The sequence below is a fragment of the Cebus imitator genome, unplaced genomic scaffold (genome assembly GCF_001604975.1).
Source record: "Cebus imitator isolate Cc_AM_T3 unplaced genomic scaffold, Cebus_imitator-1.0 Scaffold44, whole genome shotgun sequence".
Taxonomy (NCBI): Eukaryota; Metazoa; Chordata; class Mammalia; order Primates; family Cebidae; genus Cebus; species Cebus imitator.
In genome coordinates, this window is record NW_016107359.1 from 4,958,621 (window position 1) to 4,972,305 (window position 13,685).

Genomic DNA, 13,685 nt, shown 5'->3' on the forward strand with positions numbered 1-13,685 from the left:
GATTATAGACATGAGCCACAGCACCCAGCCTGAGTTTGCAACTTTTAAATACGTTGGACTTCTGTAAGATTTAAGGTTCTCTGTTTTATAAGGCATGTAGCGGGGAGCCATGTCATGGTATACTGGGTGTAGGAACTTGTGCATTGAGATTCTAATGAAAATCAAGTCTGACCCTTAGGCTTTCATGGCATCAGAATATAGCAGCCTGGATGTCAACTATTTCTGCCCTAAAGCATGTTACTGTCTGTCGACTTGTAGGATGAACCATGGCTTTGTGTATGCATTGTAGGAATTTCTTATTTCAGCAATAAAGATCTCTTTTTGATTACTACAACCTTCTAGAGACCTACAGCTCAAAAACCATTTCAGCTAAAGTTTTGAAATGGCCCTAAAGTCCTGTGCCTGCATTCTGCAGTTTGAGTCTGGACTGTTAATCTGAATGATACAGTTGAGTAACACAGGATTTCTGTGGCAAGTATTTCAGTGAACAATGACCTGATGTCTTTACTCCTTTTTCTTTTTTCAGATAACAGCACTGAATTTTGGGACACAGATATAAAATGGTTTTCTCTGTTGGAAAGTAGCAGCTGGCTTGACATAATCAGGTATTTCAAACCATTGTTTTACTCATGAATTTTACAGTTGTCTAACTCAGGGTAGTAGATCAAACTGACAAATAATGTAATTGTTTGATGTTTCACAGTTAAATATTCTTAGATACATGTTCTCTTCAGGGCTCAGCTAGATTTTACATTTGCTACTTATATCTATGCACATTTGATAGGAATTTATGAACATGCCACCTGGTTACAAGGAGATGTACCCTACAGACAAGGCATTGAAATACCACAGAAAGAGTGTGACAACCCAGAATTATCTCTGAGGCAGCAGTGCTGGCCTCCAGGGAGGAAATCGGGGGTGAGAACAGGAGTAATACTGACTTTTCACTGAATACCTTTTTGAATCTTGTGTCTTATACATATATTACCTGTGTTTTTAAAAACGATGATTAGGCCAGGTGCAGTGGCACACACCTGTAATCCCAGCACTTTGGGTGGCTGAGGCAGGCAGATCACCTGAGGTCGGGAGTTCGAGACCAGCCTAACATAGAGAAACCTCATCTCTACTAAAAATACAAAAAATTAGCTGGGCATGGAGGTGCATGCCTGTAATCCCAGCTACTCAGGAGGCTGAGGCAGGAGAATCGCTTAAGGGAGGTGGAGGTTGTGGTGAGCCACGATCACACCACTGCACTCCAGCCTGGGCAACAAGAGTGAAACTCCATATCAAAAACAAAACAAAAAACCACGATTAGGCAGGGCGTGGTGGCTCATGCCTGTAATCCCAACACTTTGGGAGGCCGAGGCGGGTGGATCACGAAGTCAGGAGATCGAGACCATCCTGGCTAACACAGTGAAACCCCATCTCTACTAAAAATACAAAAAATTAGCTGGGTGTCGTGGCACATGCCTGTAGTCACAGCTACTCGGGGGGCTGAGGCAGGAGAATCACTTGAACCCGGGAGGCAGAGGTTGCAGTTAGCTGAGATTGCGCCACTGCACTCCAGCCTGGGTGACAGAGCAAGACTCCATCTCAAAACAGAAACAAAAACAAAAGCAAAAAAAAAAGCATGATTAAAGTCAGTTAGTTATTTTTGGTTTGGGAGTTAGGTTGAAAGTTCCAGACAACAGAGCTATATATTGCCTTTCCTAATTTCTATATTGAGTAGCTCTTCTCTGTTCCCGTTAAATAGAGGAGATAACAGAGAAAGGTACAAAACAGAAGTGATGATCAGGGTGAGAGAACAGCTCATGCTAGGCTACATTTCAGGAGGAAGAGCAGTGCTTCCTACTGCCTCACAGGCATTCTCTCTCCATTCTGCAGTGAGTATTGTGGAAAGGAGCCATGGTCCTCCAGACACTTAACTGCTTCAGATATCCTGCTACACGTCTCATAATTTGAATTTATAACGGCAGACAGTGATAAATGTTATAAAAGCAAAGAACCCTTCTTTTTGTGTGGGGTGGGCAGAGAAGAGTGAGCATATCTAGCCAGATGAAGAGTCGGGGTGTGGGAAGGGAGAGCGGCTGGGCGGCAGAAGACACCTCTGAGGCAGAGGACACCGTATGTGAAGGCTCCCAGTTATACATGAGAGACAAATCAAAGCTGGGAATAGCGGCACAGTCACAAACGGAATAACGTGTGGAGAGAGACAAAAAGGATTTCTGAGCATATTGGAGCTTTTTAGCCACAGTGATACCTTCAGCAGGTCACCTTAAATAAAGCAATCTGGATATGTCTCGCATTCTCCAGATATGGATTTTTATGAGTCTTGCTCACCAGCAGACTCAGGCATGAGTTTTTAATAAGAATGTCTAGTTTAGAAATCACCTAGTGCCAGGTGTGGTGGCCACACCTGTAATCCCAGCACTTTGGGAGGCCAAGGCGGGCAGATCACCTGAGCCTGGGAGATCGAGACCATCTTGGCTAACATGGTGAAACTCTGTCTCTACTAAAAATACAAAAAATTAGCCAGGCGTGGTGGCACATGCCTGTAATCCCAGCTACTTGGGAGGCTGAGGCAGGAGAATAGCTTGAACCCAGGAAGCAGAGGTTGAGGTGAGCCAAGATCACACCATTGCACTCCAATCTGGGCAACAAGAGCAAAACTTCATCTCAAAAAAAAGGAAATCAACTAGGAGTATTTTCACATCAATTTTAGGATTCCCTTCTGAAAATTTTCAATTTCTAATGGGCAGGAGTTTATCCCAGTATCTAAATAATGTAAATGGTAATTAGTTTCTTTTCTGGAGGATTTTATTGTGGGGAAAAAAAAATAAGAGAGAAGATTGAAGATCAAGTCAGACTATCTCTAAACTACTTACTGTTTATGTTACCAAGCCTATGAACTAATGCCCCTTTTTCTTGTCTCTTTCCTATTTAGACGTTGCCTGAAGAAAGCAATAGAGATTACAGAATGTATGGAAGCACAAAACATGAACGTTCTTCTTTTAGGTAATATATATAAAACACAAAGGATGATTTCTACTTTTCTTCACTTGAGATTCAATTTTTGTATATGTAGCTTTATGTATTTGGAAACGAAAGGAGTGAGATAGCGTAGAAATCCCATTCCTTTCTCCCTAACCTTGGAATCATTTGCCTTGGATTTCAGTATTAGAGTTTAAAACAAAATTCTTTCACTTCAAACTTGGCAGACCTATTCACAGTCCAAGAAGGAATTGTTTGGTATCTTTACCAAAGCTCACATTTCTTAATGTTTTGGATTTTGTTTTGTATTAACTGAGCTTGGTTAAAGTTAAAATCTTTTCATAATCCTTCTTATATAAAGAGCTCCATGGATGACTTTGTTATTTTTATATCTTTGTGTTTAACCACTTTATACAGTTACCATAGAAACTTGGTGGCCTGTGATTTCCTTTTCCTCAGTGGGCTTAACTTGCCGTACATGATGCAAACATTCAGATCAGGCGAGAGCAAGTGTAAACCACCACGCAACGAAGATTGGTGCTGTAACTAGTTAGATCTAAGCTAAAACCTTACCTGCTGTTTAGAAATAATTTTGTTTCGTATGGCCCCACACTGTAAATTAAGTATTGATTGTCTTATGCTTGATACCCCCAAGCTTTTCTCATTCTCTGAAACTCTCTGTTGGCCCTAGGTTCTAAGGGCAGCCTGGAACATGTGTCTTTCTGTGGCTTCTGTCCATCTGATACTGGCTGACCGACTTAGATTTGAATACATTTATTGAGCCCCTGCCTTGTGCTGGGCTCTGTTCTTCTGCCTTCTAGTCATTTACAACCTAATGAGAGAGTTGCCTTAAGTATGCTATTGAAAAAGATCTAACCAGCAATGACAGAACAGAGCATTATTTGAGTATTGAGCAACTTGTGAAAAGGAGGAGGGATAAAGATTGGAGGTCTAAGGGATAGAAGGACTCGGGGCCAGAACGCATTAATCACAGAGTTGTATAAAGTGAAACCTGAATCTTTGACTGATGGAACTGAGACGTCCTTCACTCCTAGATGAACTACTGAATTGTCTCACCTCTGAAATCTCTTTTAGCCCCTCATCCCATTACCCTTAGGATTATCATTAACACCCTTCAGATCCAAGAAGAAAATGTTTCTTAAAAATGAAACTTGTGGCTGGGCACAGTGGCTCATGCCTGTAATCCCAAAACTTTGGGAGGCCGAGGCATGCAGATCACTTGGGGCCAGGAGTTCGAGAACAGCCTAGCCAACATAACAAAACCCCATCTCTACTAAATTAGCCAGGCATGGTGCTGTGTGCCTATAGTCCTGGCTTCTCGGGAGGCTGAGGCACAAGAATTGCTTTAACCTGGGAGGCAGAGGTTGCAGTGAGTCAAGATTGTGACACTACACTCCAGCCTGGGTGACAGAGTGGGACTCTGTCTCAAAAAAAAAAAGAAAACCTCATTTTGAAAACTGATAACACTAGGTGACAAAAATAAAAATCTATTTGTCTGTAACCCATGTCATCCCATAGCTGAGGCTTGTTTCCTGGAGGTAGAAGTGTAAGCTTGGACCCAAAGTGCTCTGTGATTATAGGAGTCAAAATGAGAGAGTTATCACAGTATGAGCACCTCTTAGTTACAATTCATTCTTAAGTTTCTCTAATGCCAGTGATAACTAGCACCATCCTCCTCATGGGCATTTTTTAAAAAAACAACTTGAGTCACACCTACTTTTGTAAAAGGGAAACTGGGGATGTAGACTCTGACTTTTAGGATCTTAAAACTCTAAGAGATAAAGACATGTGGTTCCTTTGCTCTAGCTCATGAATGTTAAACGAGTATGTGAGTGGACTTTTCATCAGATGGGTTTGGAAAGTGCATGAAAAGTGGGCATGTGGAAGTAGACCATGGAGAATTTGTCTCCTACGCTAGGCAGAGAAGCAGGCACCTCTGTGCTCCTCAAACAGGAAAGGACAGAGCCTTAGAGCTTCCTAGGCAGGAGATACAGGTACCTCTGTGCTCCTCAAACAGGAAAGGATAGAACCTTAGAGTTTCCTAGGCTAGGCAGAGAAGCAGGCACCTCTGTGCTCCTCAAACAGAAGAGGACAGAGGCTTAGAGCTGAAAATAGTAATAAATTTGCTACAGTCAAGAAATATTCAACCTTCTCCAAAGTAGAGTTAGTGGAGGACTTAGGAGTGGAGGAAGGGAGGTCTGAGGTGAGTTTGAGAAGCAGCTGAGCCGTGAAGCAGTGAGTTCAGTGATGGAGGCTTCCACACCCCAGGAAGGAAGGGCTTTAGTCTTGGCCTGCGGAAGCTGGCAGGTCATCATTATGTAAATGATTCTACTGTCTCTGTAGGTGTGGCACATGTAGACCCCCACATGCTGAAAATAGCTTTGCAGTGCTGCATTTATGTATTCAGTATGCAAATACATACTTAGTCCCAGTGTATGCCGGAACCTGTACTAGACATGCTAGAGCAGTTCATCTCAGTTTGAAAACCTAACCCTTTGTCATTGGCCCTTGCATTTAGGGAATAAGAGCATGACCATTAATAGTAGACCTTGGTGTTGGGAATCCTACTTTTAACTGTACAAATGAGAGCATTCTGAAACTGTCTAACATTTTATGCCCTCCTTCCTCTTTGCACTGCTGCTGGGGCCCTTCCTAGAGGAGAATGCGTCCGACCTCTGCTGTCTCATTTCCTCTCTGGTGCAACTGATGATGGACCCCCACTGCAGAACCAGAATTGGTTTCCAGAGCCTCATCCAAAAGGAGTGGGTCATGGGTGGCCACTGTTTCTTGGATCGCTGCAACCATCTCCGCCAGAATGACAAAGAAGAGGTAAGTTTCCTCACTGCAGACTGTTTCTGTCATGGAGAGAACTACGCAGTCTCTTAATACCTGCCTTCAGATGTAGGGTTACTGCTTGCAAAGCGTAAGCCAAACAGGTTTGTTAAGAAAACTGGGATCATTTCATTTTGTGATGACTTTGAATACTTTAAATAATAGTGAAAACTTTCTCAGAGGAAAGAGATATTAATAAGTATGTTCAGAGTTTTCTAAATTGTGTACACCAAAGTGTATACATATTTTATAGTGGGAATAATACTTACTAATAAAACAAATATAAAGTAACTCAGTGAAGAAGACTTCTACCTTTTCTACTAAATTCGTCTTTGCAATGAATAGATATGCAAGGTGCAGGTTTTCTACCGAAAATACAGGTTGAATATCCCTTATCTGAAAGTCGTGGGACCAGAAGTGTTTCAGATTTCAAATTGTTTTGGATTTTGGAATATTTCCACTCCATTACTGGTTGAGCATCCTTAATCCAAAAATTAGAGGCCAGGCATGGTGGTTTGCACCTGTAATCCTAGCAGTTTGGGAGAATAGGAGTTTGAAACCAACCTAGGCAACATAGAGAGACCCCGTCTCTACCAAAAAATAAAATAAACTGGCCATGGTCGTGCCTGACTACAGTCCTAGCTACTAGGGAGGGTGAGGTGAGAGGATTGCTTTAGCCTGGGAGGTCAAGGCTGCAGTGAGCCATAATTGTGCCACTGCATTCCAGCCTGAGTGACAGTGAGACCTTGTCTCAAAATAAATGAAGTTCTTTTTTTTTTAAGTTTTGGATTTTGGAGCTGAATGATTTTAGATTTTCAGAGTCAATTTTTTTGTTTTGTTTTGTTTTGTTTTATTTGAGGCGGAGTCTTGTTCAGTTGCACAGGCTAGAGTGCAGTGGTGCAATCTCAGCTCACTGCAGTCTCCACCTCCTGGGTTCAAGCTATTCTCCTGCCTCAGCCTCCAGAGTAATTGGCATTACAGGTGTGTGCCACCATGCCCGGCTAGTTTTTTGTATTTTTAGTAGAGATGGGGTTTCACCATGTTTGGCCAGGCTGGTCTTGAACTCCTAACCAGGTGTCCCACCCACCTCAGCCTCCCAAAGTACTGGGATTACAGGCGTGAGCCACCACGCCCAGACATTTAGTAAATTTTCCTTGCACATAATTTTTTTTTTAATAAAGCACAAGGGCCAGGTGCAGTGGCTCACGCCTGTAATCTCAGCACTTTGGAAGGTCGAGGCGGGTGGATCGTGAGGTCAGGAGATTGAGACCATCCTGACTTACACGGTGAAACCCCATCTCTACTAAAATTACAAAAATTTAGCCGGGTGTGGGGGCACACACCTGTAGTCTCAGCTACTCGGGAGGCTGAGGCAGGAGAATTGCTTGAACCCAGGAGGCAGAGGTTGCAGTGAGCCAAGATCACAGTACTGCACTCCAGCCTGGGCGACAGAGTGAGACTCTGTCTCAAAAAAAAAAAAAAGGAAATAAAGCACATGGTTATGTTAATGCTATCTGTTACCAGGGCCTTAGTGGTAGCCTGTGTGGGACTATGCCCACAGCCTCTTCTGCTTCTGTCTGGATGAATCACTCCAGGCCTGGGCCTCCAAGTTCAGGCACAGGAGAGTTAGCATTTGAGGTCACCTGGTGAAAATGAGTCCCCCAGATTGTGGTATACATGTCCAGGTGACAGCTGTACACACTCCCTTGGCTGCCCTCTTGATGATTGGTAGAAAGAAAACTGAAAACAGACAAACTTTCTTTAATCAAATCACCTGCCAAGCAGCATGACTTGTGGTTTTCATACTCCAGGTAGTCAGCATGTCTCTCTGTGGTGCAGAACAGTTTGACACAGAATGCTGTGGGCAGAGCCATGGCTCCTGATGTCATGGGCTTGGTGGGTTCCTGGGGTGATCCAGGTCTCTCTCACTGAGCTAGATGGTTTCTTTCAGGCCTGGCTTGGACTCCTCTGTGTCCCATTGAGCTGAATAGAAATCACATCTTTCAGTCCAAGGGACTTTAAGGAACTAATTTGAAAGGTTGATGGCATTTACATAACATGGTAGGCAGAGAGCCAATACTGTGTGGAGAAGAGTTTTGTTGTTGTTGTTGTTGTTTTGGGTTTTTTTTGAGCTGGAGTTTCACTCTTGTTGCCCAGGCTGGAGTGCAGTGGTGCAATCTTGGCTCACTGCAACCTCCGTCTCCCGGGTTCAAGAGATTCTCCTGCCTCAGCCTCCCAAGTAGCTGGGATTTCAGGCATATGCTACCATGCCCGGCTAATTTTGTATTTTTAATAGAGACAGGATTTCTCCATGTTGGTCAGGCTGGTCTCGAACTCCTGACCTCAGGTGATCCACCTGCCTCGGCCTCCCAAAGTGCTGGGATTACAGGTGTGAGCCACGCTACCCGGCCTTGTTTTGTTTTTGAGACATGGTCTTGCTGTGTTGCCCAGGCTGGAATACAGTTGTGCAGTCATGGCTTGGTGCAGTTTCAACCCCCTGGGCTCAAGCAATCCTCCTGACTCAGCCTCCTGAGTAGCTGGGACTATAGGCTCGTACTATCATGCCTAGTTAATTTTTGTGTTTTTTGTAGAGATGGATTTTGCCATGTTGCCCAGGTTGGTCTCAAACTTCTGGGCTCAGGCGATCCACCTGCCTCAGCCTCCCAAAATGCTGGAATTACAGGCATGAGCCACCATGCCTAGCCGTATGTTTTTGTATATCTTGAGAAAAGGGGGACTGGCAGGCACCATGTCTAATGGGGAAAGAGTCTGAGGTCTAAGAAGAGACCAGATCTGCTGTTTACCCAGCCCTCGGAGAATTCACTCATATTTTCTGAGCCTATTGCCATGCCTATACAGTGCAGTTCGGATATTTTCCACTCTATTTAATGATACTATGCATAAAATGAAGTGTGAAATAAAGCTGCTGTACAAATATTTCTTTGCATCTCAACGTGGACATATTGGAGTTTTGAAGGAAAGTTGGGTGGTGACATTTGTGATCTGATTGAAGCGGCTTTAGGAGCTGCATCCCGACTCTTCTCTCTCAGGAGCCCTGTGTGAGACCCTGGGGCCAGCCTTCCAGCATCTCAAATCTTCCCCATTTCCTCCTCTGTAAGGGAGAGACTATAACATAGCTTATCTTAGCCCCTGGCAGGATCACTGGTGAATCAGGGAGGATAAGCGCTTTATAAATGACAGAGTACACTAGAAACCACTCTCCCTGCTCATCAAGAGCTCCCCCCTGGGAGCTAATAAAGGAGGCTTGCGGATTTGTAAACATACATTTTGAAACTCACTTTCACTGCTTCTGCCTTGTCTCCCATCCCCATTGTCTTCTGGGCCCTCACTGCAGGGGTAGAGAGGAGGCCTCTCCTTCCAGGTCGGTCTCCAGGATCAAACCCTGTTAGTCAGTGTGTGGCCAGGTAGAGAATGGAAGTTTCCCCCCTGCCCATTACTTTTTATTGACAAAGTTCAAAGTGGCAATCATAATTAAGTACATTTTTTGGTAGTGTAGTACTGCCGATGAGAAGAATGGAATTTTTTTTTTGGAGGAGGTAAAATTTTGCTTAATTGGGGTTCTATGTTAGTGTTTTCCTTTATCAGAATCAGTTGCAGATGCTCACTGTAACTCTGATCCATAATGAGATTTTTACATACTTCATCTTTGAAATGTCTGACACAGATAGGTACGTGATTCCACAAGCATGTGATTTCAGTTTAGCATATTTCTCACTTGGGATGGAATGGAGAATCCTGAGTTTCCCAGAGAACAAAGTCCTCAGAAGTGGTTATTCCACAGCTGTGGAGGTGGCTGCCCCTGAACTCAGGATGGCTTGCTTTGGGCTCTGCCCACCAAGTAACGTATCTTGTTTTCATGCAGGTTCCCGTGTTCCTGCTTTTCCTAGATTGTGTCTGGCAGCTGGTGCATCAGCATCCCCCGGCATTTGAATTCACAGAGACTTATCTGACTGTTCTGTCAGATAGCCTATACATACCTATTTTTAGCACCTTCTTCTTCAATTCGCCTCATCAAAAAGATACTAACATGGTAAGAGTCCCTCTTAGGAACCTGTGTATTGAAGAGGCTCCCTCTCACAAGTATGCAGTAATACTGAAGCTAAAAATGGCGCTCCCTTGGCAGCACATACACTAAAAAAAGTTGGAATGATATAGAGAAGATTAGCATGGCCCCTGCACAAGGATGACATGCAAACTCATGAGACACTCCGCATTTTTAAAAAGATATTTAACACTATATACCAAGCATTGTTCTAAGAGCTTCTTAGGTATTAATATTTAATCCTCACAGCACCCTGTGGCTTATGCTTTTTATTATCCCGGAGGAAGCTAAGGCTTAAAAAGGATAAGTAACTCACCGGTGGTCACATGGTAAATAATTGGAATTGGAAGCAAGTGTTGAAGCTGAGAAATTAAGCAGAATTCAAAGCTGTCCGTTTCAAAAACAGTCAGACCAGATGTCCTCCCTTTCGTCTGCTTAATGCCTGGAATTCCTCTGTGAAGAGAATGGAGAGCAAGCAGAGCAGGGAAGCTAGGCTTTTCGTTTCATCTTATCCCCTTTGGTCCCTCCTGAGGCTGTGTCCACAGGCATAGCTTTCCCAGCTAATCTCAGTGCTTCTGAGCAGCCTCCTGAGGGCTGCAGGGTTTGCTTGAGCTGGGAGATTACCAAATCTCCCAGGGCAATAGGAGCGACAGCCCTGCTTTCAGAGCCCAGCCTAGTGAGTTTCCAGTTCTGTGACCTTGGGCAGTTCAGTTTTCTGAGCCTTGGTTTCCTCAGATGTAAAATTGGAAAAACAACAGTTACCTCGCGAGGCTGTGGAAGCACCCAGCACAGCAGCTGGCGTGTAGACTGCCTGAAAGTAAGTGTCCTCCTTCTTGCCCTCCTCCCCTACCAACAGCATGTAGTGAATAACCACAGGTAGCCTCAGCCTTTAAAAATAAAGTGCCCATGATTATTCATTCTCAGGGCAGGGTGGGAGCACGCTTCCTGGTGCCTGTTTCCAGAAGTATGTGTTTGCCTTCCTCAGCCCTCCCGGGAAGCCGTTGTGACCTGTGCTTGTTTTGGCAGGGTAGAGAAGGCCAGGAGACACAAAGCAAGCCTTTGAATCTGCTCACCGTGTGGGATTGGTCTGTGCAGTTTGAACCCAAAGCCCAGACATTGCTCAAAAACCCTCTTTATGTGGAAAAGCCAAAACTGGACAAAGGCCAGCGGAAAGGAATGCGCTTCAAAGTAAGATGTCCACATGTCTAAATTCCCTTCATCTGCCCAGATCCCATGCATGTAATGATGCAAGATACATATGGATGCTGTCTGCCAGCACGTCCTACCCCTCGAAGCAGTATGCAGAGTCGAGATTTGTGACGGTCAAATTGTCAAGGCCCATTAGAATCCTTTGCTTTCAGCAAATCACCTTTACCCTGGTGTGACAGGGCCATTTGCCAAATGTCACTGAGGATGCTGCTACCCTAGTCATACTCCATGGAATCGTTCCTCTCGTCCCGCCTGTGTGTGTGTGAGTAAAAGGCACATTGATTGCATGGGTTTTACTCGGCTGATACCAGTTCATTTATTATAATAAATAGTAAGACTTTCCTAATGAGCTGTGCCTGTAAACCACAGGTTACAAAACTCTTTCTGTCAAGGGCCACAAAGTCTGTCACAACTACCTCTCCACTGTTGTAGTACAAAAGAAGCCTTAGGCTGCTCTGCCTGTGGAGTGGCCGTTCTTTATTCCTTTACTTAAAAAAAAAAAAGGAGCCTTAGTTAGTAGGTGAACAGTAGGCATAGCTGTGTTCCAGTGTTCATGAGAACAGGTACCAGGCCAGATTTGGCCTGAGGGGTGGCCAGTTTGCTGACCTATGCTATGAACCACAAATGTCAAAAACTCATTTTAGTTGATAATCCCAAAGTTCCCTAACTGATGAATTATTTAACTGACATTTCCTAGCTCTGTCTCCAGGCCCAGAATTTCTCCCCCACAGAGTCCGCAAAGGAGAGAGCAGTGATGGTAAGTCCAAGTCGATGTGTGTCACTGCTTTCTCCATGCCATCCTCATCCTGCGTGATCTGGAGGTGCTCCAGAAAGCCTGGCCCTTTCTGGTGTCAGATTTGGTTCCATTCTAAACGGGACTGGGGACCTAGGTGAGCCACAGCCAGCAGAGGCGATGTTGGCTGGTGAGCCACTCAGAATGGCCACTCTGCCCTTTTAGGGACCATAGGCCCAGGGTGGAGTTTCCCCTTTCTAGTTGAGCGTCTCCTGCCAGTTTGACCAGAATTCCCCAGAACAGCTTGGGCAGAAATCAGTTTTTCTTCAGTGTGTTGTGCCCCCTGGTGGCTGCATGCACATTCTCATGAGCGCCGGATTAGGACCACTGAAACTGCGCTGTACCAGAGTGGCAGGGGACCTCAGAGATGGCGAGGACGACCCCTTGTTTTACAGGGGAGAGCCTTAGGCTCCCCATTCCAATAATGGATTTCATTTCTCTCCTCAGCTTTTCTTTTTTGTTGCTGTTGAGACAAAGTCTCACTCTGTTGCCAGGCTGGAGTGCAGTGGCACAGTGCAACCTCCACTTTCAGGTTCAAGTTGTTCCCCTGCCTCAGCCTCCCGAGTAGCTGGGACTACAGGCGTGCGCCAACATGCCCAGCTAATTTTTTGTATTTTAGTAGAGACGGGGTTTCACCATGTTGGCCAGCATGGTCTTGATCTCCTGACCTGGTGATCCACCCGCCTCGGCCTCCCAAAGTGCTGGGATTACAGGCGTGAGCCACCGCGCCCGGCCCTCAGACGCAGCTTTTCTAGTCGTCCCTTTTCCTTGGAGATAGGGAAAGCCAGCCTGAGCAACAAGAGTTGGTGGGTGGGAAAGCACTGAGCTGAAGGGGTGGAGAATTGCAGGTCGCACTAGCTAAATCACAGTTGGGACGGGGCAACAAGAAGCTTTGAAGCCTTGGGTAAGAAGACCAGATATCAGGTGGGGTGACGTGTTGAATGGCCTAGTGGCCTGGGGAAGTTCTGCCGAGAGTCCGAGGAAGCAGGGGCTGAGCAGCATGTGGCACTGCCATGCGAATGCCACACGGGAGGGACCTGCTCCAGTGTGCAGCCTCAATGTCAGCCGCAGGCTCGGGCCAGGCTTTGGCCTGTAGAGCTGCTTGCATGTCAGCTGGTCTTGAGTGCTCTCTTCGCTTGGGAGATAGAGAGAAGAGGGCTTCCAGGACCAAGGAGAGCTCAGTAGAGAGCTCAGGCTCTGGAGCCAGACTGTTTGAACCACCTTTGGCACTGAGCAGAGTGCCTTCGGCAGATTGCTTCCCTCTGTGCCTTAGTTTCCTCGTTTGAAAAATGGGGCAATAATAGTGACTTTGAGAATGAGGTGCTCAGTGAATGTGAGTACTAAGCACAGAACCGAGCAGGAGGAAGCACTGGGTGATGGTTCAGTTTAGTCTCTGCCCTGCCTGGCACAGCTTCACAATGGAGAAAAGAGAGGCCACTGACTCCTCGCCTTCGTCTCTTCTGTCCCTGATGGAAAGTCAGAAATCCTAGTCACTTCCAAGTTGTGGTCTTATGGATGGTCTTGCTTTCTTTTTAATACTTTTATTGTTATTCCATATTTCATAATATGGAAATAATTTTCTTTACAATAAAGAATATCTTTTTACAAGGAAGAACCACTGATGGAAATATGTTAGAGAGTTTTAGAGTAAGCCTGAAAATTAAGTTATCTCTTCTTACTTCAAATGAACAGTAGCAAAAGAGCTGAACAAACAGCTTTTCTCCATGTTTTTTTACTTCTCCTCTGAGCACTGGGGACCCCCATGACCTTCTGACC

At 45.0% G+C, this 13,685-nt stretch overlaps 1 protein-coding gene and 1 non-coding gene across 4 annotated transcripts in view; both read left to right on the forward strand.

Annotated features, from left to right (window-relative positions):
• The window catches only part of MTMR12 (myotubularin related protein 12), a 91,921-nt gene that overhangs the window by 73,994 nt on the left and 4,242 nt on the right, over nucleotides 1-13,685 (forward strand). The window contains exons 11-16 of one of the 3 annotated variants that reach the window (XM_017526818.2): nucleotides 527-605; nucleotides 2,945-3,015; nucleotides 5,669-5,841; nucleotides 9,728-9,895; nucleotides 10,934-11,095; nucleotides 11,814-11,873. In XM_017526818.2, coding sequence (XP_017382307.1) covers nucleotides 527-605; nucleotides 2,945-3,015; nucleotides 5,669-5,841; nucleotides 9,728-9,895; nucleotides 10,934-11,095; nucleotides 11,814-11,873 — 713 coding nt within the window. The remainder of the gene's footprint in view (nucleotides 1-526; nucleotides 606-2,944; nucleotides 3,016-5,668; nucleotides 5,842-9,727; nucleotides 9,896-10,933; nucleotides 11,096-11,813; nucleotides 11,874-13,685) is intronic. The other 2 variants (XM_017526819.2, XM_017526820.2) reach the window with 2 other exon arrangements.
• Nucleotides 9,974-10,083, forward strand: LOC119470921. The gene has a single exon (XR_005199898.1). It is a non-coding gene; the product is annotated as a U6 spliceosomal RNA (small nuclear RNA).